This window comes from Myotis brandtii, unplaced genomic scaffold (assembly GCF_000412655.1).
Source record: "Myotis brandtii unplaced genomic scaffold, ASM41265v1 scaffold303, whole genome shotgun sequence".
Taxonomy (NCBI): domain Eukaryota; kingdom Metazoa; phylum Chordata; class Mammalia; order Chiroptera; family Vespertilionidae; genus Myotis; species Myotis brandtii.
Genome location: NW_005361573.1, coordinates 1363822 through 1391038, shown reverse-complemented (window position 1 = coordinate 1391038; position 27217 = coordinate 1363822). Strand labels below are relative to the sequence as shown.

The 27217-nt window shown below is 52.4% G+C and overlaps 1 protein-coding gene across 1 annotated transcript in view; it reads right to left on the bottom strand.

Annotated features, from left to right (window-relative positions):
* The window catches only part of MYO18B (myosin XVIIIB), a 171154-nt gene extending 156571 nt beyond the window's left edge, over nt 1-14583 (bottom strand). The window contains exons 1-7 of the mRNA XM_014542478.1: nt 14381-14583; nt 12390-12548; nt 6168-7505; nt 5588-5654; nt 4662-4774; nt 3206-3382; nt 176-374 (exon numbers count right to left, since the gene is read on the bottom strand). Coding sequence (XP_014397964.1) covers nt 176-374; nt 3206-3382; nt 4662-4774; nt 5588-5654; nt 6168-7505; nt 12390-12548; nt 14381-14419 — 2092 coding nt within the window. The 5' untranslated portion in view covers nt 14420-14583. The remainder of the gene's footprint in view (nt 1-175; nt 375-3205; nt 3383-4661; nt 4775-5587; nt 5655-6167; nt 7506-12389; nt 12549-14380) is intronic.
* Nucleotides 14584-27217: the final 12634 nt, after the last annotated feature.

Here is a 27217-nt window from a genome sequence, read left to right as displayed (position 1 = left end):
GGGGTGCCATGGACTGAGGCGGCCCTGCCATGTAGCAAGCACAGGGTCTGCACCTACGCTGAGTGAATGCGAGGTGAGTGGATATAAGGAGGAGCAGCCCGGCACCCCCTCCAGGCCTCCCTCCTTCCCCACAATCCTGCTCCATGGCCCCCATGGCCCCCGGAGCCCACTGTACCTGAGACACTGCCATCCACACTCCCTGCCATCCCCACCAGGTGCTCCAGGACCTGCTCACAGCAGGTGGTCTTGCCGGCGCCGCTCCGGCCCAGGGCCACGATGCTCTGGTCCCTCCGCTGGCTCAGCAGTGCCCAGTATGCCCGCTGGGCCAGGGAGACAATGTGGGCGGGCAGGCCATCCCGGCGGCCCTTGGGCACCTGCAGGAAGATGCCGGCATCAGCCTTCCCACCCCAGCTGGGAGCACTCCAAAACAGTGCTCACCCCGCCTCAAGTCCAGACTCAGGGAACTGGCAGCATGAGGCTTGGTGGTGGCCTTGACAAAAGTCGGCTTTGCGTAGCCTTCAGGGAAAAGGGAAGAGGCATCGGAGACGGAGGTCAGGGAAGGGCACCAAAGGGAACAGTGGATGGGCCCGGCCGCAGGAGGACATTGGGAGCCGGGGATGCTAAGTGGGCAACCAGTGGCCCCAGCAAGGCCTCATCTCCATCTCCCGTGCCTTGGGGACCAGGGAACCAATGGCAGTGTGGTGGCCCTCCCCCTGGCATGGCCCTCCAGCCAGGTGCCTCCAGTCCCCCGTTGGCCTTTGTGCCCCCAAACCCCGAGGAGTAGTAACAAATCCCTATCTTGGGCTCAGCTGGAGCCCACAGCTGGCAAAGGTGGGACACGTTGCCTACGCTGCCTGGGCACAGCCTTAGGTCATGAGGCAACCGAAGGTCTGAGTCCTGAAGCCCCCTCCTCAGGAAACACTGAAGTTCAAGGGACAGGCTCCCTCATCCATCAGCTCCTTCCCACCCACTGACCAGACCACAGAAGGGAGAATTCTGCAGGTCTAGGCTCCTGTGTACACACACAGCTGCGTGCATGCACATATGTCCTTGCATTGTGCTTGTGCACTCTTGCGTGCTTGCACACAGGTGTGCTCACAGGCACATGCACTCAACAGGTGCCGAGGCCCTGCACATAGAGGCAGGCCCATCTACCCCTGACATGGTCACACCCAGCCCTCAGCCTCTGGGGGGGCCCAGCACTGCCCCATACCTCACCCAGGCCATGGTGGCCCAGTCCCAGCCTCACTGCAGGTCTGTGCTCCCACCTGGTGGCCATTTGAGGAACCAGATGTGACTCAGACAAAGAACAGAAGGAGGCGGTGGGTTTGGGTGTGGGCAGCTGACAACTGGAGGGAAGGGTGGGGCACTGAGTTAAGGGTTTGGGGGATCAAGAGACTCGGGAGCATAGGAAGATCTCAAGACGTAAATTCCTCCTACAGGACTGCCCAACGCCTATACTTTTAGGCCCTTTCGTCCGGGTTCTATACAGAGGCTTCAATCCGGGAAAATCTGTGAGAATCCGCTTGCCTTGGGGCAATGATGGCGAACCTATGACACGCGTGTCAGAGGTGACACGCGAACTCTTTTTTTTGGTTGATTTTTCTTTGTTAAATGGCATTTAAATATATAAAATAAATATCAAAAATATAAGTCTTTGTTTTACTATGGTTGCAAATATCAAAAAAATTTCTATATGTGACACGGCACCAGAGTTAAGTTAGGGTTTTTCAAAATGCTGACACACCGAGCTCAAAATGTTCGCCATCACTGCCTTAGGGTCTGGATAAAAGTCCCTCCCAGGGGCTCCTAAGGTGCCAGAGGAGACACTCGGCTTCTCAGGAGGCTCAGCGGCCTTGGGCTGCGGTAACAGAAGCATGGCCCTCACAGCAAGGGAGGGAGAGTGCACAGCTGCGCTGTCATTCTCCTAGACCCCTGGCCATGGACGGCCAGGCTGGAGAGGGGCCGGAGAAGTGACTGAAGGGGTGAGGTGGGGAGTCCTGGAGAAGTCAAGTCTAGGGGAGGAGGGGTGCAGGGCCACCGTCCCCTCTTCAATGGACTTAGCATTGTTGGGGTGGGGGGGCAGGAATGTCCCAGGGGACTCCAGAGGGCTTTTCATCCCAATTGACAGATGAGAAAACCGAGGCCAGAGGCATTGTGATCTTTCCAAGGTACCTGCTGTGTGCTGGCAGGAGTCCAGAGGCCTCGCCTTCCCAGAGCAACACATCTTCAGGACAAAAGCTCCGGATAAGACGTCTGACCTCTAACAGGGCTCCCTGCCTGAACCTTCGCCCCCTTCCATCCATCCTCTACCCGGCAGCCAAGGGCATCCTCTTACAACGTAAGTCAAACCGTCACTGCTCTGCTGAACATCCCTCAGGCTCAGAGTAAAGCAACATCAGTATGATCAGGTATAACTAAGGCCTGTCCCGTGTCCCCTGACCTCCTCACGCTCCTTTTCCACACTCACCTGCTCCACCCACCTTATTTTTATTAGTCTCAGCCTATTTTCCCCACTAGACTGGGCGCTCCACGGGGCAGGCTTATGACCAGCTCCTTCCCTGCTCCCTCCCCTGTGCCTGGCACACAGGGGACAAAATCCTATCTGAATCAATAGCCCCTGGATGAGTGAATGAAAGGGATCCAGCTCCAATTACCCAGTGGTGGCTAGGCCCTTCCACAAGGTGGCGCTGAGAGCTTGCCTTTGCTTTGACTGTCCTGACAAAAAGCAGCCATTTCTGCACTTCCCGGGGAAAATAAAAGCAGAACCGAGGCTTCTGTTTCCTGATTTATGTGGGTGTTCAGGACTCCCCAGACCGCCACGGGGTTCAGAGCACAGAGGAGCCGGCGCCCTGGGTCTTATCCCAGCTCCTCCGCTTGCTGAATGTGAGAGTCTGGTGACTGGCCCAGCCAGTTCCATCTGTAAAATGGGGTAGTCATGGTGTCTGTCCTTTCAGGGGGTGTGAAAATTAACTGGGATAACATGTAAAGGTGCTTGAAGCAGTGCCTGGTACAGAGTTGACACTCATTCAATATTTTCTCTCATTATTATTATTATTATATTTAATCCTCCTATTGCTGTTTCTCATCCGCAGCCTGGTTTGCAGGGGGCTTTGGCTGCTCTATTCTCCCCTGAGATGCAGAGGGACCCCCACTCCACCCCTCCTGTGCCTGTCCCCTGCCCCCTTGCCCTGGTCCCCCTCACCTTGCCTGCAGAGGGTGCTGACGGCCCGCGGGGCTGGAGGACGATCAGGTCCGGCCCAGTGGAGGTGTGTGGCAGCTGAGCCCGGTAGCGGTGCAGGAGCGTGTTCAGGACACTCGATTCATTGACACTGACCAGGGAGGCCAGGTCCTCGGCCTGGTCCAGCTCAGGGGGGTTGGCCTGTGAACCATCACAGAGTGTCCTGTGGCTTCTGGGGTCCCCACACCACCACCACACCCCTTCACACACAGCCCTGCTGGCCCTGTCCCAGGAGAGCCGTGGGCCAAAGACAGGACAGAACACAAGGACTCTGGAGAGAGTCACAAACCCTACAACGGGCCTCCCTTCTCCTTTGCCCTTGGGGAGGCCCGAGAGCCACCCCTCTGTTCACACCTGTCCCTCCTTCCTGTACCGTGAGGGGAGATGCTCAGAACAGAGACACGGCAAGACTCCGAGTGCCTTGCCTTCTGCATCTCAAACACCGTGAAAAGCGGTGGTGTCCCGCGTCAGGCAGTGTCCCCTGAGCTCTCCGGTCCCAAGTCTCGCGGGGAGCGCTGCACGTGCTGTAACACTCGGGACGCAGGCCAATGGCCACACCGCCCGTTTCTCTGACAGCCCCTCGTGCACTGGCCCTTGGAGTCATTCCCCGGCCCTTCGAGAAGCCAAGGACGACTGCAGCGTCTCCCAGGGCATCCATCCTAAAGGGCTTCCTACCATTCTTTCCAGCTCCGAGGAGTTTTCTGGGCCTGAGGCTCTGGGGTTAGGGCCAACCTTGAGCTCGCCGACGGGTGAGCCTTTCTTCTGAGAACACTGGCCCTCTGCAAACTCCCAACACTATTGGGACTGGAGGGTCAGCGGTGGGCAGAGGAGTGCAGAGAGGAATGAAGATGACCAAGGCCCACCTGGGGCTCCCGGAGGAAACTCTTCCTTTATTAGTAGGCTTTGAAGGGTGGAAAAGGCTCAGGACCTATTTTTCTATCATTATTTGCTGATTTCCCCTCAAAAAGGTTGATAGCACACTGAAAAAATTGTGCAAAACAACTAAAAAACCAAAAGAACGATCAATACCCAAAATATACGCCATTATACCCTACCCTATGGTCCGTGGCAGGCAGCACATTGGGCTCTGAGTACCCTGGCAGCCAAGGTGAGAAAGGAAACATGTTTTGTAGCATGATTTGCGATGCCCATAAAAAGAAAAGCAATTACGTTCTTGGCTCAAGCAGAACTCTCAGTCCTAAGACCTAACGAACATCTCTCTTAAACGTGTCTTCACAAAAGGGGACTCCGTGGGACAGAGTAATGACCCCCTAACAATATATCTCCAGCAGAGCAACAAGTTCAATGGCTTTATCCTCCAGGGCATCAAGCCAAAGTAGTATCTGCAGTCGGTACACGAAAATCTCCAGCCAGATGAGGCGGGACAGTGTGGAGCAGGCAGGGAGGGGGCGGGACTCACCCGATGAACACGATCCTCGTCCACCTCGGTGACGGTTTTGTCCGCGTCAATGCAAAGTCGCACCCTTCCTGCCGGCAGGTCGGCTGTTCCCTCATCTGGCTTAAGCACCGTTGCTGGTGGACAGCCAAGGGGAGAGAGGAGAGGGGAGGGGAGAAGAGACGGGCTCTGAGCTGCTGAGCCAGGCCAGGGAGCTGCAGAGGGGGCCTGGCACAGGTCAGAGAGGGACAGCCTCCTCTCCCCTTGGAGCCAATTCACACGGAGGGTCCTGAATTGGGAGCCTAAGCCCTTTAAGGACAGAGGCTGGGTCCAACTCACCTTGGGCTGCTATCAGCTGGCACCGTGCCAGGGAGAGAGTAGGAACCCAGATGGCTGGGTGCACAACCCATCTCATACCTAGACCCGGGATGGCAGATAATGGCATACAGGCTGCCATTCCCCTTCCAGTACCCAAGACAGACATTACTAATCAATCACTCATCCCAGCAGCATCCGACTGAGACTCAGAATCGCTTCTCTGTAGAGTATGGTCACAACTAATGGGCAAAAGTGGGCTTGTGAGATGAAAGCTATTTGCCCACCTGCACTCGACTCGATTCCTTGAGGAACACTGCAGGAACCAAACCAGGCTTGTGGGTGACATTAATGGATTAAATAACTAATTACCAAGGCTCCAATGTCTTTGAAAACAGTACCCAATAGACCAACTGCCAGAAGTGAAATGACACTTAACTATTCCCACCGCAAAGAGCCGCATATCCCCTTCCTGGTCTCAGGGGCTTACTGTTCACCTTGCTCCCCAGACCACGCTCAGGACCTGCAAACATGGCTACCAGCAGCAGGGGGCGCAAGAGGAACAGACTTAGACCACTGCCACCACCCCTCACCCCCTAATTACCAAGAGTGAATGTGCTAAAACCCCTAATTACCAAGAGTAAATCCATCCTTCTGAACCAGCCAGACTTTCTCTGCCTCGTACCATCTGTCCTCCGGAGCCTGAGAGCAAAGGTCACAAAAATTAAACCAGATGACACTGCCTCTCCCCACCCCAATGTGAGGGGCGAACCCCTTCCATGAGAGTTCATGGGAGCACCCCAACCAGAATCTAAGGGGTGGGAGAGTGCTGGTTTCCATGCAGATGCCTGGTCTCCACCCCTGGCCTTTGGAATGAAAGCTCCAGGGGGGCCTGGGCTCTGCTTTTCCAGCAACCAGCTATTTATACAGCCTGTTTGAGAACTGTGTGGCATTGTAAGCTCAGCCACACGGGGGCATCTCACATTCGTGGGACCTCCCTCACGCTGTGGGACAGGTGCAGTGGGCGCCTCAAGACCCTTCCTTGTCAAGGAGGAAGTGCTTGTCCCTTCCTCTGAGCTGGCCACGTGGCCACCCCTCTCCAAGGGATGTCCATCTCCTGCCCCACCCTCTTCACCTCCAGGGGCAAGTCTGTCCCATCCCTCTCTCTCTGGAAGGTCCGGCTACTGCTCCCCACTCCGGGCTGTAGCCCCTCACCTGGTCCAAGTCTCCACTCTGGCTTCCTTCACTCCCCTCCTGCAGGGCTGGTCCCTCTTGGTTCTCCTGCCTCTGAGGCCTCTCTGCGCGGCTCTCCAGAGCAGGTGGTCTGGGTGCTTGCAGCTCCGTCTCCAGGGCCCCGGCCCTGGCATTCACACTTGTGCAGGGCCCCTCTGCTTCCTGCCCTCTGCTGTCTGGCCGGCTCTCCTTCACAGCTGCACTCACCTCCTTGGGGGCTTCACAGCCCTGTGTCTCAGTCCCAGCCTTCCCAGACTCACTGTGAGGCCCACGTGCTTCCTCCATCCCTCTGGGAGCCTCCTCCACCTTCCCCTGCACTTTGTGGCTCTCCTTCCCAGCTGCACCCACCTCCTGGGGGGCTTCACAGCCCTTCTGTGCCCTAGCTGCAGCCTCCCCTGCCTCCCCAGACTCACTGTGAGGCCCACGTGCTTCCTCCTTCACTCCGGGAGCCTCCCCCACCTTCCCCTGCACCTTGTCCACCTTCTCCGCCTTGACCTGCGATTCGCCTGTCTTCTCCGCCTTCCTCAGGAGGGCACCTTCTTTGTCCTTCTTCTGGGGACCATCCCACCTGCTCCTTCTGCCCAAGGAACCTCCCCACTTTTTCACCTGGGTTTGAGCCCCGGCCAGCTTCCCTTCGCCCCCTGCATCCTTGGAGAGATTCCCCTTTGCCATCTTGTTGGTGGAGTCCGCTCCCCCCTTCTCCACTGTCCCTGGTCGCCCCCCGTCACCTGGCCCCTCTTTGCCCTGGGGCTCATCCCCTTTCAGCCCTTTGGTCTGGGGGGCCTCACCCCCTTTCCCCGCTGTGCCTTGATCTTTCTCGCCTTTTGTCATTGGCACAGTTCCTGGGTCCCTAGGACCCCGAGTCTGGGTCTTCTCAGCCTTCGGGGCTGCGTCCTCAGTGCTGGCCTGGGGACCACGAGGAGCTGGTGGGGCCTTCCCCTCCTTTCCCCCTCCAGGGTCTGTGGCCGGGGAGGGGGTCTTGCAGGCGGGGGCGTCACGGGGCTGGGTCCTCTGCTCTGGCTTGGCTGAGTCCGGGTCCAGCTTGGCCACCATCAGCAGCACATCGCCTCTCCTCACGCCCCTCTTCAAGGGCAGAGGTTTTTTGGCTGGAGCCGCACTGGGGCCTGATTCCTGGGCCTTCTCGCCATTGATGGTAGTCCTCTGCATGGGCTCCGTGGGGCCGGCCCCCTGGCTCTGCTGGCCTGGAATGTCTGCGTTCTGGGGAGAGCTTGCCTGGTTGTCCTGGGAAATCTTTTGGCTTCCAGACTTGGTGCTACTGTTGGACTTGCTGTTGGGTTCGTTAGTGGAAATTTCTGGAGTCTAGGAGAGAGACCACAACCATCCTTAGCTGCTTGCTTACCTGACAGCTTTGTCCTTCGCTCATTCACTTACTCATTCGTTCATTGATTTGTCCACCCAGCCACTCATTCATCCAAAGACCCTCAAGCACCTATGACATCTGATGGGCACTGTGCTGGGCAATGAGTCAAATCCCCGCACCGTGGACGTTGGCCCAGCGCCTGGAGGCCAAGTGACAGAGTGAAAGGAGAGTGGACTTTGGAATTCAACAGACTCAACTCCAAATTCAACTCCTAACCCACTAGCTGTGTGGCCTTAGGTAAATTACTTGCCCTCTCTGAGCCTGTTTCCTAGTGAGGACCATAATGTCCTACCTAGCGGATGGGCATGAGGATCCATGATAATATACAGAAACTGGGCCCAGCACATAGTGAGTCCTCAGTAACAGTAGCTGCCACTGCGGCCATTGTTACTGCTGTTGGCACTGTTTGTTTTTGTTTGCTTTGTTTTGGCCTCGCTTCCTGCCAGGACAGGGAAAGGACAGGGCCTGTCATCAGACGACCTGTTCTAGTCTTGGCTCACACACTCTCCAGCTGGGTGACCATGAACATCATCGTCCATCCTCTCTGAGCTTCTGTCTTCCCTCAGGGCAGGTAGAAACCACTGCCCATTAGGATATTTTGCAGGATGAGATGCGGAAAAGCACTTTGGAAATCGCAGGGAACTTAACAAACTGAGCTGCTGCTACTTCTGCTGCCCTGGTCCCGCGCCCCAACCCCCATACCAGGTGAGGGCCCTGGTTTCTGGCCCTGAGGTCCTCCGCTCTCGCCTGATGTGGACATTTGGGCTACGTCACATCCATAGGGTCTCCGCTGCCTGCTCCTCTGCTGGGCCCTTTTACTGCCTAGTGATGTCAGCCCTCCCGAGCCCTCCATCCTCAAACAGGCTGGCTGTGACCTAACTTCTCACAGGGCCAGCTTTGCCTCTCATGGGCAGTTCCAGCCTGGTGCCAGGCATCCCCGCCTGCCCTAGTCTGGGTTTTTCCATCACGGACCGTGCCAATGCCAGCCTGCCACACATCTGAGCCTGGGATCTAGGGTTCTCACCCTCCTCCTGGAACTGAACCAGCCCCAGGATCGTGCCAATTCCGCCCTGCAAAGCTTCACATCTGTGTCTCCTGTTCCGAATCCAGGTCTATTTCCCAAGCCTCTGAAATGGTTTCCCTTCAATGTGCTGCCAGTCATTTCAAACCCAATCGAAAGGTTTTGGCAGCTGCCACAGCCTACCAGAAAATCATTCAACACCACTGTCTTCCATTTAAAGTCCTCAACCAGGAGCCCTCACCCCCATTCTGGTTCCTTTGACCCTGTTTATCCCCATGCTTCAGCCACACCAGACACTTCCCTGCTTCCAAACTTTTGCTCGTGTTGAGCTTGCTGCCTGGAATGCCCTTTCCCCTCCTCACTCACCCATGTGCTTCTCATCTTTCTATACCCAGCTCAAATGCCACTGCCTCTGCAAATCTTCCCCTGGAGACATCAATCAGAAATTCTCATACATCCATGGAGTCCAAGAGCCCTGTGCTAGCACCGACCACACTGTGCATCTCATTCCAGCTCCGACTGTGTCTCTCCTGTTTTAGATGGTGGATGCCTCCAGAACACAGTCTCTACCTTCATCTTTGTAAAAATGACAATAATATTGATAATAATAGCTGCCCTATATAGATCCCTCGGAATGAGCCCCATACCTCCGTTATGCAATATCTTACTCTACCCTCATAAGAACACAGTGAAGGAGGTTCTGAACATCTCCACACGCTACAGACAAGGAAACAAACACAAAGACGCTAGGTGGCCCAAAAGACAAAGCAAAATATAAAGCCACGCCGGCCTCTCTGAGTCTAAAGCCAGTGCCTGTAACCTCTGCATATTAATGGCCTTACTTGTCTTTCTAGGGCTCACTGAAATCTTCTGGGATATTTTTAAAATACTGATGCTTAGGCCCCCCTCCCAGAGAGTCTGATGGATTTGGTCTGGGTTGTGGTCCCCCCAGGTGGTTCCAATGTACAACCGGGACAAAGAACCCCAACTCTAGTGCCCAGGCCAAGTGGCTCGGCCTGACCTTCTGAAACCAGTAGGGTACCGCCTTGGAAAGGGACCGGCTGCACTTGGCAAGTATCACCACTGACTACACCAGTTTGAAAAATGAGTCAGTGCCTTATTTTTAACCAAACCATCACAGGGGAGACTAACATGGGAGGGGCCGAGTAAGATCACCAATCCCATCCTCCCACCACCACCCCACCCTAAAGGATGAGAGTTTATGGGGCAGAGGACGAAAGATCAGATTGGTTATTTTTCTTTCATAAACACCGAAGGCCTAGCCCTCTGCAGCTTTCTTAAACTCACACACATCCATTTTACAGAGGAGCAAACTGAGGCCAAGAAGGGAAAGGGTTTTGGCCTGAACCACACAGAGTGGCGAGGCCAGAACTGGAACCCAGTTCTCCTGACATTTGATAAGGGTCTCTCTCTACCCCAGTGTTGTCCTGGCCTCTTGCTGTGCCTCACTGGCCCTGGGAAAACCAAGTTACCTCCCTGAGCCTTGTTTTTCATCCCTACAGAACGGTGATGGATTCTAATCGCTCCCTGCAAGGATTATATGAGGGCCAAATGAGACGCTGTGCTGGGAAGAGGAGGGTGTCCAGAGTTATTTACTGATTGGGACAAGAAAACGGAATTGGCAGGAATAGCCATAACCTGCTGCCTCCCAGAAGCATGTCCTGAGGCTGCCCTGCTCCAGGCCCTGGAGCATCTTGGCCCATGGTCCAGCCACCTGTTGTGGTCTGAGGCCTGTCCATCCTGCATCTTGGCTCTGGGTCTCCATCCAGGCCCAGCGGTGACAGGGTGTCCCCAGCCTCTGCTCAGCTCTGCTCCTTTACTTGTGCACAGTGACGGCAGCAAGGCCGGCAGTCCCATGGAGCCCTTTCCTCCCAGGCCTCTGTGACCCACACCAGCCACCTCACTCCCCAAACTGGCCCTCCCCCAGGCAGCTCTCCAGAGCAGAGAACACACAGACTCACACCCTTACTCTGCCTCTATCTAACCTCATGACCTTGAGCAAGTCTCTTGACCTCTCTGAGCCTCAGTCTCCACCTCTGATAAGTGGGTATAATCCCATCTACCCCAATGCTACACAGGGTTTCAAATAAGCCCATGAGCAGCACAGCGACACTGTCTAGTCATAAATGGCACACAGTAACATCTCATCATGACCTAACAACAGCCTACGGGGGTCGACTTTAGCTCCCACTCATCCTCTGATAAGTGGGTATAATCCCATCTACCCCAATGCCACACAGGGTTTCAAATAAGCCCATGAGCAGCACAGTGAACACTGTCTATTCATAAATGGCACACAGTAACATCTCATGATGACCTAACAACAGCCTACAGGGGTCAACTTTAGCTCCCACTCAAGCCTGGGTCAGGCAGGGGTGGGGACAGAGCCTGTCCTCCCTGTCATCCTCCCGACAAAGACTTGGCAGGAGTGTCTCAGCAGCTGCTGCTGTTCAGCTGCCGGAGGACTTCTCTGATGCAGCCAAGTCATTGTCATTGGACAGGTGCAGGCACATGGGGGCCGCTAAGCAAACAGCAGCTGAAGGGGAGTGAGGGGCAGAGCCAGGATGGCCCCTGGGCTCAAGCCAACACTAGGTCCTGAGGCTACTAGTTTCTCAGCCTAAACATTGCAGCATCCACCTCACTTCAAGGGGCCACTGGAGCCCATGAGGAGATGCCCTTTTTGCCTAACACAGAGGGACTATTTCCAGAGCTACGCTATGTGAGCTGGGTTTTGAAGGATGCATAGGAGTTCAATAGCCCAAGCTGAAAAAAAGAACATTCCTCTAGGTGCACTGTGCTCTAAGACTACCTCCCTGGTGTCTAGTCCCATTATCCCATCCAGGTTCCCTGGCCAAGGAGCTGGGGAAAAGGAGGGAGACAGCAGTGGCCACCCTCAGGAATACATCTGCAAGTCCCTAAAGCATAGGGGGTGCATCTTGGCCAACTGCTGCTTTAATCCAGCTGTGCTATTCAGAATAATTAAGGATTTTTAATAGACACCAACCAATCAGAAGGGAAGCCAGCTGGAACAGGGTACTGAAGTCCCTGCCTGTGCCAAACATTAACCCTTTGATTACTGGATTGTGGCCATTCCAAGGAACTAAGGAAAGGGGCCTAGATAAGCACAGCAGCTGGAGGGGACTTGGGGGACTTGGGGCCCTGGTTGCAAAGAAGCCTGGGAGGGGGCCGAGGAGGACAGACATGATATGGAAGGGTTTCAGAATTTGAACAATCAATACAGCTATAAACCGTGAGTAGCAAATGAATATCTTTCCTGCCTAAATTAAACTGAGCTAACCATACATCCTTCGCTAATATCCCAGTTTCTCTTTGTGCAAAAGTGAGATAAAATGATGCCCACAATCATCATCAACTAATATCATTCATTCATGAAACAAACAGGCGTTGAGCACTCCCGATGGGCCAAGTACTATGAGAGCTGCTCAAGATACAAGGTTGAATGAGAGAGCTGTTGCTCTTAAGGAATTCCTAGTCAAGTAAGTCATATGGTCAAGTAATTACTATGCCGACCACAACTGAGACAGGCACAGAGGTTGCAGGTGCAGTGGGAATCAGAGGAAGGCAGGCAATGGGAGAGCTTTCCAGAGAGGAACTCTCTAAGCTGGGTTTTGAAGGATGCAAAGGAGTTCCACAGACCAAGCTAAAAACAGGAACCAGTGGGGATAGTAAGAGCCAAGGCAAGATGGCAAGTGACTCAGGAGGTGCACGGGATAGGAAGGTGGGTGACAGACACCTGGCCCCTTCCTGCAGGGCCACTTACCTCTTGCTCTGGAGAGGCGAGCACCGCCTGTTTCTTCCGTCTTGCTTCCTTGGACTCTTTCTCAGTCTCCCGGACCAGCTGCTTAATGAAACCGCCTGGGATGACAGAGAAGAGGGGAGGGGGCGAGGACGGCGGAGGACTCTTCTCCTCTTCCCGAATCTGTTTTTGCAGAAGAAAGGGAAGAGCTCAGTGAGTGAACCAACAGGGGCAAGTTGCCCTTTCAATTATTTGCAAAGAAGCCTGGGAGGGGGCCGAGGAGGACAGACATGATATGGAAGGGTTTCAGAATTTGAACAATCAATACAGCTATAAACCGTGAGTAGCAAATGAATATCTTTCCTGCCTAAATTAAACTGAGCTAACCATACATCCTTCGCTAATATCCCAGTTTCTCTTTGTGCAAAAGTGAGATAAAATGATGCCCACAATCATCATCAACTAATATCATTCATTCATGAAACAAACAGGCGTTGAGCACTCCCGATGGGCCAAGTACTATGAGAGCTGCTCAAGATACAAGGTTGAATGAGAGAGCTGTTGCTCTTAAGGAATTCCTAGTCAAGTAAGTCATATGGTCAAGTAATTACTATGCCGACCACAACTGAGACAGGCACAGAGGTTGCAGGTGCAGTGGGAATCAGAGGAATGTGCATAGGAATTTGTTCACAGTTTTTTTTTAAACTATAGTCCGGCCCTCCAACGGTCTGAGGGACAGTGAACTGGCCCCCTGTTTAAAAAGTTTGAGGACCCCTGAGTTATGTGTTCCTGGCAGAACAGTCAAAGTAGAGAAGGGCCTGCAGCCATGATTTACAGAAGGGTCCAACCCCATGACTATAGCCCACTCCGCTGACCCGGTGCTGTGGCTTCTTAATGCTCCTTAAACAAGGACCTGGGAAGCCAGGGCCCCCAGCTCTGGGCCATAAAGCTGGCAGGCTGGACACCAGCATTTTACCGCAGAAACATGGCCCAGGCCAGTGCTGACTGGAGTTGGGTGCAGCTAAGACGGCTTCCTTGGCCACAGCGACCTTTGGGAGCTGAGACATGCATGGGACTGGCTATGGCCCCCTGCGCTGTGTCTTTAACCTGTAACACTGTGACAGCTCATGAGGAAAAAAAAATCTCCAGTGCTTTCTATGGAAGAGGTCCACACTGGTTTAAAATAAACTGCTTATCAAGGCCCTCTGTGTGTGGCTGGCAAGGACTCGCAGCCTGGCTGATAAGACAGGGACTCCAAAGAAGATAAGGAGACAACGCAGGGGCCACAGGGCAAGGCAGGTCACTGCTGACCTCTGCCCAGCTAGAGAGCAGCAGGGCCATGTGAGGCCGGGCTCACGTTTACGCCACGCCTCTCCCTCTCCTGCCTGAAACCCACGTGAGTGACTCCAAAGGCAATTCAGCTGGTGCAAACTCTGGTTCTTTCAGGCCTATGCTCAGTGGTGGAGGCAGCAGCCAGGAGGCACCAGGAAAGGAGCTTCTCACCCACCCCACCCTTCGGCCTCCGATTCATCAAGTCCTAAGCATGAGGGTGGGATGAGGGGCGGAGGACGTAATAGGCATCAAAAAAAGGAAAGAGGAATAACTGGGGAGAAGGGCTCCTTTCCAGTTTCCCATGGTGACAAGAGGCAGGGACCACAGACACCCGTCCCCCTGGCATAAGCCTGGCAGCCAACAGCTGGGCCCCTTCCCCACTGCCCACACTCTTCCTCCCACACCAACCCCTGTGCTCATCAAAACTGCCAGGAGGATGGAAATGGGACAGCTGGTCTACCCTCGTTCCCTCACTGCCAACTGAGGAACAGGAAAGACGAGGCAGTCATGGGTGGAGTCAAGGGCATGGTCACTCCAGACCAGCTGGGTTGGACAGTCCCAGGCTAGCCAAGCTGCCGGGGAGAAGATGGACGGTGGGGCTGGACATGCGACAGGGAGGCAATGGATGTCAGACCCTCTGCCCGAGGTGGGAGGGGGCAGCGTGGGTTCCGAGCGTTACTTTCCTTCTGCTCCCACAGGGCGAGGCGAGATGAGATGGCCATGCTGAGACAGTGCCAGGGCCAACTGATGAGATGAGATGAGATGAGATGAGATGAGATGAGATGAGATGAGATGAGATGAGATGAGATGAGTTGAGATGCAATTCTGTCACCAGCAGAGAATGAGGCTACAGACACTGAACACAGCACATGAGGTGAATGGACACAAGACTGAGACAAGGAGACACAGTGGGGGAGAGAAGAGAGAGACAGGTTAGCTCACAGATACTGTCCCACGCCAACCCCCACCGATGTCAAGAACCAAGTCCACACAGCCAGGCACAACCCAGTCATGTACACCTGGGAGGAGTGTGGTCAGATGGAGGCTGCTGGCTATGTGGACAGTGCCCTGAAATCCTTTTTCTCTTGACCCCACCCTGTAACCTTTTATTGAAATATAGCACACAATCAGAAAAGTAAATAATCATAAGTGTGTTAGCTCAGCAGCTCTCACATAAAGAACATACCTCTATAACCAACACCCTGATTGAATATTATTTTAGATTTTTAAAATAAAAGCATTTTGTTTTAAACTATAAATTAAATTTAAAATAATTTCAATTAAAATATTAAAAATAAAATTTATTTAAATAACTTTTAAAATAGGATTATTTTAATTTAAATTGTTAAAAAATAAATTTTAATCAAATAAAATTTAATTTAAGACATTATTTTATTTAAGAAGTTCAAGAACAGGAAAATCTAATCTATGGTGATGAGATGAGATGAGATGAGATGAGATGAGATGAGATGAGATGAGATGAGATGAGATGAGATGAGATGAGATGAGATGAGATGAGATGAGATGAGATGAGATGAGATGAGATGAGATGAGATGAGATGAGATGAGATGAGATGAGATGAGATGAGATGAGATGAGATGAGATGAGATGAGATGAGATGAGATGAGATGAGATGAGATGAGATGAGATGAGATGAGATGAGATGAGATGAGATGAGATGAGATGAGATGAGATGAGATGAGATGAGATGAGATGAGATGAGATGAGATGAGATGAGATGAGATGAGATGAGATGAGATGAGATGAGATGAGATGAGATGAGATGAGATGAGATGAGATGAGATGAGATGAGATGAGATGAGATGAGATGAGATGAGATGAGATGAGATGAGATGAGATGAGATGAGATGAGATGAGATGAGATGAGATGAGATGAGATGAGATGAGATGAGATGAGATGAGATGAGATGAGATGAGATGAGATGAGATGAGATGAGATGAGATGAGATGAGATGAGATGAGATGAGATGAGATGAGATGAGTTGAGATGCAATTCTGTCACCAGCAGAGAATGAGGCTACAGACACTGAACACAGCACATGAGGTGAATGGACACAAGACTGAGACAAGGAGACACAGTGGGGGAGAGAAGAGAGAGACAGGTTAGCTCACAGATACTGTCCCACGCCAACCCCCACCGATGTCAAGAACCAAGTCCACACAGCCAGGCAAAACCCAGTCATGTACACCTGGGAGGAGTGTGGTCAGATGGAGGCTGCTGGCTATGTGGACAGTGCCCTGAAATCCTTTTTCTCTTGACCCCACCCTGTAACCTTTTATTGAAATATAGCACACAATCAGAAAAGTAAATAATCATAAGTGTGTTAGCTCAGCAGCTCTCACATAAAGAACATACCTCTATAACCAACACCCTGATTGAATATTATTTTAGATTTTTAAAATAAAAGCATTTTGTTTTAAACTATAAATTAAATTTAAAATAATTTCAATTAAAATATTAAAAATAAAATTTATTTAAATAACTTTTAAAATAGGATTATTTTAATTTAAATTGTTAAAAAATAAATTTTAATCAAATAAAATTTAATTTAAGACATTATTTTATTTAAGAAGTTCAAGAACAGGAAAATCTAATCTATGGTGATGGAGGTCAGAAGGGCTATTAACTTTGGGCCGGGAGGGGGCACAAGGGAGTGATGGGGTGATGGAAATGTCCTACAGCTTGATCTGGGTGATGGCTACAGAAGTATATCATATGTAAATATTCATCCACTTGTACAATTAGGATTAAATATTTAACTGTATGTAAATCATATATCAATTCAAGAAATAAAAAGACCATGACCAGCCCCCTTGATCCTCCCTCATGGCCCCTTCTAGTTACCATTCTCCCAAGGGCAACCACCATCCTGACTTCTAATACCATAAAACAGTGCTTTTTCCTTTTGTGAGGGAGCAATGGGCTCCTCAGTGTGGCCATGCAAATCAGGAAAAGGGCAGGAAACCAAGGCAATTAACTGACCCAGCAGGTTGGGGAGACAATTTAGCTTATTTAGCATCATATTGAGAGTCTTATCAAATGTTCATAACTTTGGACCTAAAAAGCCCTCTTCTGAAAACAAGTTGGAGGAAGTAATCCAAAACCAGAAAATTTCATCACTATGTTGATTGTAATGTAAAAACAAAAAAAAAAAAGACACAACCAAGTGTCCAATAACAAGAAAATGTCAAATAAATTAAAGTGCATCTAACTTAAAGGAATATTATAAATTTGTTGAAAGGGGTATTTAGGAAACATTGTTAAACAGTTATATTGAGGTATAAATTCTATGCCAGCTATACAATTCGCCCACTGTAAGTATACAATTTGATGTTCATTTTTAATAAATTTACAGTTTTAAAAATAAATCTACAGATTTTTACAACCAATCCCCCCCCAACTTCCCACCCCCCGCCAAACCTCTTCATGCCCATTCTCACCCTCAGCCCCAGGCAACCAACCACTCATCTACTTTCTACCGCTATCCTTGCCTTTTCAGAACATTTAATATAAATGGAATCAGAAAGTGCATCTGGCTTCTTCCAGTTTGCATATTTGTGAGGTTCACCCACACTGTTGTACATATCAGTGCCCCGTGCCTTTCTGTCCACTAAATAGCGTTTCATCGTAAAAATGGACCACATCTCCGGTTATCCATTCACCAGTTGATGGACATCTTGGATTGTTTCCAATTTGGGGCCGTTATGAATAATGCTGCTATGAACAATCATGGAAAACTTAGTGTGCCCCTCTGTTGCCATTTCCCTTGGGCAGATTCCTGGGAGTGGCATTGCTGGGTCACACGGTCACCTTATGTTTGACCTGTTGGAAACAGGTTTCCAAAGCGGCTGCACTATTTCCGGTCCGGTCCACAGGGCACGAGGCTCGCAGGAAGCCGGTGCAGGAACGCGGGAGGGGGCTCGTGTTGGCCTTTAAAGTGAAGGAAAGTACAGCGCGATTTTGCACACACGGAAACTATGCAAATGGGCCAATGCACAACACGGCACATAGAAAATGAAGGCTGGGAGGAAACACACCAGGATCTTGGCATGAGTCCCTTTCTTCTCCCTTCTAGCTCGGAGGGCACAGTCCCTCACGGACCCCCCACCCCCACCCAGGCCCCTCCTGCAAGGTGCCACCGCCTCCCCTGCTGTCAAAGCCACCATCGTCCAAGGGTTTTTCGAAGGCTTGCTGGCCTGGGAGTTACCGCTCTCAGTGACTTAGGCCTAAGAAGACGCCTGGGCCAGCGTTCAAGGCGAGCTCTCCTCTCCTGGGGGAGGCGGCACATCCCGGAAGCTGGTGAGCCCACCTGTCGCCCGCGCCTAAAGCCAGTTCTCATCTCGCGAGAGCTTCTTGCGAGAGCTTCTCGCGAGAGCTCCTCAGAGCGACCATCTCTTTCCAGCTCTGCGTAGGGCGGTGCCACGTTAGTAGCTTACACTCGGAGTGTTTACGCCGCCGAAATTGTCAAATACTACTAATCAGGGTTTTTATTCAAGGAGCTGGCGGTTCAGTATTTACCAGGACGCCGCCACTGGCTGAGACCCCAGCACTCCTACCGGGCCTGGCGTGCAGGGAATCTCAAGATCCAAAGATCCAAGGAGGGACATTTCAGCTCTGAGGAAGTCACGTGCCCATGCGGAGACCCTGGAAACATTTCCAAGTGCAAACAGCCAAGGCTCTGGCCTCAGGAAAAGCCCCCGCAGTGTGGGCTGTCCATCTAGCAAAGGCAGAGGAGCCAGATCCGCAGAAGGCCAGATCTCCGGGGAGAGGGCTACAGGAGGGCTCTCAGCCCCTCCCCACTCATCCCCTGGGGAGACACCGGGGATGCCCCTGAGCAACACACAGCCAGAAGCCACTCTGCTACAGCCTGGGGAGCGGAGCCCAGGTTATGAATAGGCCTGGTGCGAGGAGGCTGCCCTGGCCACCGCCCGCCCCCCTTCCCATCCAGCCCAGCCAGGCCTGCTCAGTGGCTGCTTCCCAAGAATCGCCCTCAGCTTCAAGGCTCCAGGGGGAATCCTGGCTGTCAGTCTGGGCTGTCCTCAGGGGCTGCTGGCCATGCCAGGAAGACATGGATGACAATGAGAGGGAGCTCAGTGTGGGTCCTTCACTCCCCCAGTCCTGCCCCTCAGAGGCTCCGGGCCAGCCCCACTGACCCAGGGCCAGGAGCCAATCCTGCTGTCAAGCCTTAATTTAAGCAAGTGTTCTTACCACCACATTCCCTTCCAGGCCTGAAACTCACACCTGCCTCCTCGGCAGCTGTTTTAAGCCCACGAGGAGGCCCCAGATGCTCAGAATTCATGGTAGAAAGTCTCAAGTCTCCCCTACAGGGTGAGGGAAGCTGGTGAAAGGAAAGGCAGCCCCCAAAGCCAGGGATGGTTTGGAGCAGTTTTCCATGCACACATGCTAGATCTGAGTTGCCCCAGGGGGCTCTCAAGGCTCCCCCAACCCCCCACAACATGCGGTACTGACACAGCAGCCTGTGACTTCTCTTGTCTCGTAGAACATTGTCAAGTCTTTTAGTGGCCGCCAGGGCCCTCATGACCACCCGTCCTAGCACCTCTCCTTCTTGCTCCTCCACTTCAGTGACACTGCCCTCCCAGGTTCCAGCCCCAGCCCCCCTCACAGGACTCTCTCATGGCCTCCTACCTTCTCCATCCAATCACCCACTTTGCGCTGTGACCACATGTCTTAGGTCACTCCTGGGTCCTTGCTCATTTCCATTTTCATCACCGTTTGGCTGTGAGTGTATTTATTCCCCCAGCTTGATCACACTGTCCTGTGTTATGCTGTCCCCCATGGACTCAGGTTGACGCCCAGTCTTGTAGGTGTCCCGGAACTCAATTCTGACATTATCTCAAGGAGAAAGCATCAGATTCCACAGGTAAAGGGCTCAGCCCCACAAAACCACCCTCTACTTCAGACACCCACTGCAAATCCAGGTTGTTAGCTGTGCCTCTGTCCAACCAAACAGCTACAATGCCAACAGCAAGTCCAGGTTGCTCCCGGTACAGTAGCCCCCCCCTTATCTATGGGGGATACATTCACAGACCCCTAGTGCAGTGGTCGGCAAGCCGCTGCTCGCGAGCCACATGCGGCTCTTTGGCCCCTTGAGTGTGGCTCTTCCACAAAATACCACGTGCGGGCACGCGCCACAAAATACCACATGCGGGCGCGCACGTACAGTGCGAAGTTGACTTAAAACTTTAAGTAAAGTTTATTAAGTTGATTTTAGGGAACGTTGTGGAGTGAAAGAAGATGTAGTGTCGAGGATTGAGAAAGGTATGTTGAGATGGTTTGGACATATAGAGAGGATGAACGAAAGGAGATAGACGAAACAAGTATACAAGACGAGTGTGGATGGGAGGGTTGGAAGGGGTCGACCTCAGCGAACGTACCTCAATCAGATTGAGGACGTTTTTAGCAAAGGCCAGCTTAGGAGTACCCTAATTAAGTTAATAACAATGTACCTACCTGTATATTTTAAGTTTAAAAAATTTGGCTCTCAAAAGAAATTTCAATCGTTGTACTATTGATATTTGGCTCTGTTGACTAATGAGTTTGCCGACCACTGCCCTAGTGGAAGCCTGAAACCGTGGGTAGTACCAAACCCTATATATGCTATTTTCCCATACACACATACCTTCCCGCGAGATTTCATAACGAGACTCCCAACGGCGCCCAATTTAAAACTAAAAATTGTTTATTTCTGGAATTTTCCGCTTAATATTTTCGAATGCGGTTGACCTCAGATAACTGAAGTCTTGGAAAGCGAAACCACAGTTAAAAGGGGACTTTACTGACCTTCAGACCCACTGGCTGCAAATCAGAGGTTCCCGTGACCCCCTTCCTTGGATTCGATCAATTTGCTAGAAGAGCTCACATAACTCAGAAATATGTTACTTGCTAGGTTGTGGGTTTATTATAAATGAATAGGACTCGGGAACAGCCGGATGGAAGAGCTGCACAAGGCCGGGTATGGGGGGAAAGGTGCTTCCAATAATAAATAGAAGAAGAATAGAAAATGAGCCGACACCGCTCTGACAGAAGAACAGGAAAAGAAGGAATTCCTGGACCCATCGCCCAGTTAGTAGCGCTGTGCCCTTGGGCAGGTTATAAACCTCTCTGACTTTCCATTTCCTCCTCCATAAAACCGGAACCATGCACCCCCTGGCTTCTCCGTGTATTAAAAAACAAGGTGATGAGTGTGGTGGGTTTGTCACCTGTGCCTGTGAAGCAGTGTCGCACAATTGACTATCTTGGTTCATGTTGCTTATTAGACTAGACTGGTCTTTAGCAAAAAGGCGCCTGGACCGTTTCATGCCACTCTCCGTTACCTCGGGCCACGTAAGCCTCTCGATCTCCCTTCCTGATCTGTCCAATGGGGCTAATAACTCCCACCCAAGCTCCCAGGCAAAATCAGCGAGAATGAGACATCTAATCCCATTGGGCAACCATCGGTCTCTCAACTCAACGGGTAATCCGGTCGCCTTCCCTGAAATGGAAACGCAACCCCCCGCCGGTATTCAGCACAACTGACAATGCACTCCGTCCTCCATGGGCTGAGAGAAATTCCCTGGGGACCTCGGGCCTTGAAATTCCTGCCTTTCCAGGTGTGAGCACTGGCTGCCTATTTGGTGAACCCATGTGGTCACTTCTCGGGGATCTTTCCTGTGTTGCCAGAAACTAGAGTCCTTTAAAAAGTCATGGGGAGAGGCTCCATGAGAAGTGGAGCAGAAAAAGAAAATTATGGATATGAGTGAGTCATATCCCTGGGGGAGGAGTTCATCCAAAGCTATTCAGTCCTTTCCTTGGGGGCTTGGAGAATGATGATGGACGGGTCGGGGGTAGGGGTAATTGGGGAAATTGGGACATTATTCCTTAAATGGGGAGCCCCACAAGGCTCTCTGAATGCCAGCCTGGAAGGCGGGAGCTGTTCTAAGACGAATGCCCTCACGACGAGGGGGTGTGTCCTTGAGCAAGTTGTGCCGCAGCTGTTCGCAAACGGGGTTAGACTTGACAGCACCCAGGGGCCCTTCACGTTGTCTCAAACCCACTTTCGACATCTTTTCAAATAATTCCATTTCATGTGGTTTGAACATTAAGGGGACCGTGATAAGTCCTGGTGGAGCTTTAAATGCATGTGGTGAAGTGAAAGAGGCCCATCTGTCAAGGCTACATTCTATATGATTCCAACTGAATAACATTCTGGAAAAGGCAAAACTATGGAGACAGTAAAAAGATCATTGGTGGCCAGGGTGTAGGGAGGATGGGGAGGGATGAATAGGCAGAACACCGAGGTTTTTAGGGCAGTGAAACTATTCCGTATGAGACTACAGTGATGGATACGTGTCCTTACACATTTGTCCAAACCCACAGACTGTAACACAACCAGGAGTGACCCCTGATGTAAACGCTGGACTTTGAGCGGTTATGATGTGTCCATGCCGGTTCATCAGTGTAACAAACGTACCATCCGATGGGGGATGCTGACCATGGGGGAAGCTAGGCCTGTGTGAGGTCAGGGGGTATATGGGACATCTCTGTACCTTCCCCTCCATTTTGCTGTGAACGTAAAACTGCTCTAAAAAAATAAAGTTTATTAATTAAAAAAAAAATTCAGCATATGCCATATACCACATCAACGAACCACCTGCTTAAACTGGGCCATTCAGACAGTTGTTTTTATCTACTAGGGCAGTGGTCGGCAAACTCATTAGTCAACAGAGCCAAATATCAACAGTACAACGATTGAAATTTCTTTTGAGAGTCAAATTTTTTAAACTATATAGGTAGGTACATTGTTATTAACCTAATTAGGGTACTCCTAAGGCTTAGGAAGAGCCACACTCAAGGGGCCAAAGAACCGCGTGTGGCTCGCGAGCCGCAGTTTGCCGACCACGGTCCTAGGGAAAGCAAGACACTCAAGACCTGCCTCAGAGTAGAGACCTAGCCAGGGTTTCCATCCTTTTGGCATCGAGAGAAGGGTCTCTTCAGCTCTTGGGCCTTCTGTTCTCATCTCAAAATGCCACCAGAAGGGCTTGATCGGTCTCCCTACGAAACTTTGCCATCCATACTCAGTCCCGGTCTGTGTCCCACCCCGGTGAGTTTGGACAAGGTGGGTGCTGAGTGGCAGCCCTCTGAGGCTGTGCCGGCTCCCAGCAGAGGAGAGGCGGTCCTCCAGCCTCCGTGAGGTTTGAAGTCTGTGGATTTCCTGGGCTCCTGCCCCCAGGACGGGTTAGTAGTTCCGAGACAGGCCCCGGAACCTGCATTTCAGAAGGTGGAGGCTGATGTAGGTCATCAAGGACCCACACTGGGGAAACACTGCTCTGGGGCTAAACCCTGGAGGACACCTGTGGGATGGCCTGGCCCCACCCCCACAGGTGTCGGAGGGGAGACTAAAGCTCAGACCAGGAAGGATTTGTCCAAGGTCACAGAGGTCACAGCAGAGCCCAAACGAGACTACTCAAGGTGACCAGGCCTATGTGCAGGTGGCACCAGATACCTATTAACTGGTGACATACAGACCCTCAAAAGTCAGGAGACTAAACATCCTCCATTTCCTACTCCTCCTTTTCCTTCCCCCCTCCCCCCCTTTCTCTCCGTCATTATTTTCCAGAACTCATCCACAGCCTAAACCACACAGGCCCTCCCCCAGCCCACCCTGGACAGATTGCTCAGATACAGGAGGTCTGGACTCAGGTCAGCAGCAAAGACAGTCCCCACGGGAACCACCATCCTGCCGGGCACGGGAAGCCCGCTGGTGTCCTGACCCGGGCAGGTGTGGTCTCGACTGGCCACAGAGTGAGAGTAGCAGCCCAGGTTTCCGGATCCTGTGGGACAGAAACCCAGGCCCCTGCCGGGTCAAGGCCAGACTGGGCAGCTGGGACCCACGGGACTTTTCCCACCCAGCCACCTGAGCACCGGAACGGGAAAGCTGCCCTCGGCAGGGCTCCGAGGCCTGCAGCTGGGGAGGCCTTCGGGGCTCAGAGAGGGAGCTCCATGTCCACAGCACAGCCCCCTCGCTGTCCCCACCCCGACCCCCACCACCGAGGCCTGTGAATCATCTCCATTCAAAGCAATGCCTGGTACCGGGGGTGCCAGATACAACCACTCCTCTAAGACGGAGAATCGAGTCAGCACCGCATGAAATTCAAACCTCCGTCCCTGAACTACCACCACCCCTCCCCCACCACACACAGGGCTCCATTTGGAATTCAAAAAACCGTTAGCCGTAAGACTGATCCTCCACAGGGCTGGGAAGGTGAAAGAGGAAGGGTTTGGCTCCCTGACCATAAACAGACAAGCGGCTGTGGACAGCAAGCAGAAATCACCAACCCTTGGAAGTAGGAACCCCATTGTCTGCGGGCCGAGATTCCGCAGCGGAGGCTATCGCGTGACCCGAAACATATTTTTTTAAAAATGATTCGCAAACAGCTGGGTCCTGACAAGGCTGATTCTTAATAGAGCCCACACCCAGCTTTTTGTTCTAAAATCATCCACAAAACACTCTTGTGTTCTGAGAAAGTGACGTCCACTCCAGAAAGGCCTACCAGAGGCCGAAAGACCAGAGGCCTGCCGCCAGGGCCCCCCAAAAACACGTTCTGGAGAATGAAAACTGGCCCATCAGCTCCCAAGGTGCCCGTCGTAAAACCCAGGCTGACAGTACCTTGTCCACACGAGGCCTCGGGTCACAGGAACCTCTCCCGCCCGAGAGATCTCCCCAGGTGGCGGCGCAGAGAGCCCAGCAGGCCGGCAACGCAGGGGCGAAGGACCAATGTCACAGGCACCCCTCCCCAGGCTCCACACACAGCCCCTCTCGGACTGCTCCTCCCGGTCCTCCCCCACCCTCCCTCTGCGCCAGTGTGATAGCAGCAGCTGAGTGCCCGAGTCATTTCTAAAATTAGCCGGTGAGCTCCAGGTCTGGCCAGGGGACGGCAGCCCGGGGTGGCCGTTGACCAGGCACCGGAGAGCATGGACATATTTGGTGGCACAGAGCAGGGGAGGGGACAGCTCCCGACGCAAGCACATTCTCACCCGTCATCCCTGTCCGGGCCGGGCCACACATCCACACTTCTGCCTCCCTCTGCCCCAAGCAGGTACCTGGACGCCATAGGAATTGGGCCAGGGGAGCCCGGGTCTCCGTTCCCGCTGGATTCTGGGAGGAAATACCGTCAACTACAGCTGCTGCCTCTTAGCCAACAATCCGTGCAGGACACGTGCCTGATAGGCAGGCAGCAGTGATCACACCAACCTGAGGGCTCTCCGGACTCATTTACTATTTTTTTTTAAAAACACACACATTAATTTTATTGATTTCAGGGAGGAAGGGAGAGGTAGAGAGAGAGAAACATCAATGATGAGAAAATTCACTGAGCAGCTGCCTCCTGCACGCCCCACACTGGGGATTGAGCCCACAACCCGGGACGTGCCCTGACTGGGAATCAAACCCTGACCTCCTGGTTCATAGGTCGATACTCAACCGCTGAGCCACACCATCTCACTCTTTACTATTCCTGACAACCCCATGAGGTAGGGCTTCCCCGCGCCCATTTGACTGCATGGGTCAGATCGGGAAGCACAAAACACACACATTTCAGGAAAACTCGCTGGCCATGAGGCCCCATGGTAGCTTCCTTTTTTCCTGAACTAGTGCCCAGCTCACGGGTGGCAAGTACCCACTATACCCCTTCGGCCTGTCGACCCACAAGCAGACAGTTCTGACCAGGCTGCTGTGAGGGACTTTAATCCCCTAATAAAGCATCTGTGAGGCCTTCGGAAGAGGTAGATGAAAGCAGGAACTCACAGAAAGCAGTAACCACCCCCCGACCACCACCACCCGCCCGCAGAGTAAGCTGGGGAGCCTGGCATAGCTGTGGGACACACGGGAGATGAGATGGACCTCCTGGGTTTCCCCAGGGCCCTGGCTCTCACGGACTCTTTCCTTGTAATGCAGCGGTTCTCAACCTGTGGGTCGCGACCCCTTTGGCGGTCGAACGACCCTTTCACAGGGGTCGCCTAAGACCATCCTGCATATCAGATATTTACATGACGATTCATAACAATAGCAACATTACAGTTATGAAGTAGCAACGAAAATAATTTTATGGTTGGGTCACACCATGAGGAACTGTATTTAAAGGGCCAGAAGGGTGAGAACCACTGTTGTAATGGATCTTGCAGGAGGTGCAAGCAGTCAGTCTCCACACCCCTGTCACCGTGAAGCTGGCTGTGCTCCAACCCACGGAATCAACAGAACTGCTCGTTGGCAGCCACTCCCTTTCCCTTTATAAAATCGGCCTCTGCACGAATCCCCCCTCCGGCCCCCCAAGTCAGGATTCTGCAAAATGAATCACTCCTGATGTCTCCACAACTGGATAAATGCAGTTTTTAATGGGGGGGGGGGAAGATAGAGAAACAGCACGTCCACGGAGGTGTCTTTGCACAGGTCCTGTTGATTGAGATGCACAGAAGTAATTTCTCAGCACAGAAAAACCAGCCTCGCTGCTCCAAAGTGACGGTAAGAGATGGTGATACTGACGGTGACACGCCACACAAGGGCGGCGACCACGAATGAGAAACAGCGTCTTGGCGGGACCCTACGTCAGACATGCCCTAGTGAGCATCCTGAGACAGGCCCAGAAACTCCCAAGGGCACAATCAATGCGAAAACAAGTGACTTCATAGGTACGACATCTAGATTTGCAAGGTCCAGCTCACTGGCTTCCCTATGTATAGCAATGCCCAGTGCAAAACGGATTTCTTTCTTGAAGGGTATTACACGTTGCCAAGAATACAGCAAACATGTCACTTCATGGATGGCTCTGCAGAGGCCATTGGGAGGAAGCCCCCTCACGGTCCGATCTTCATTCTCATTCACGTAAATCCTCAAGAGTCTGCTCGCAAAGCCGGCCTTTTGCCAAGTTTCAATCGTACAGCAGGGCATTGGCTATTGTGACCCCATTTTTCGAACCATCTGGGAACAGCGAAGGGGGAAAAGGTCACTTCAGAAGGGCTACTCCCGGAAGCGGTGTTTTTAAACACTGCGGATTTGTCAGGAGTAAGCGCTCGATAAATCAAGGGCAATAATGGAATCTCAAGGCGATGGCAAGACTGCCGGTGGGGATTTGGCACAAGAAGAGCAGGAAATGAAGGTGGTGTTGCAGGCGAACTCGGCTCCTGAGGGATGTCCGTGACGACGGGGAAACTGACTACCCGCTCACTGGGGCCCTTACCCAGGCTGGGGCTTCACGGCCGAACCGACATCACCAGGGAGTGAGGCGAAATGCTTCACTGAAGTTCTTTCATCCTGTAGCCAATAAAGCATCTGGAGGCCTTCGGAAGAGGTAGATGAAAGCAGTAACTCACAGCGAGGTCGCTGTCGGGTGTTACTAAAAAGTTCGTCCCCCTCCTCCTCGCTCAGACCAGAGGATGGGCTATCGCAGAAACAGGCCGTGGCGGTGAGGAGGTGTGTGCCCCGCATTGCTGGGCGCCTCGTTT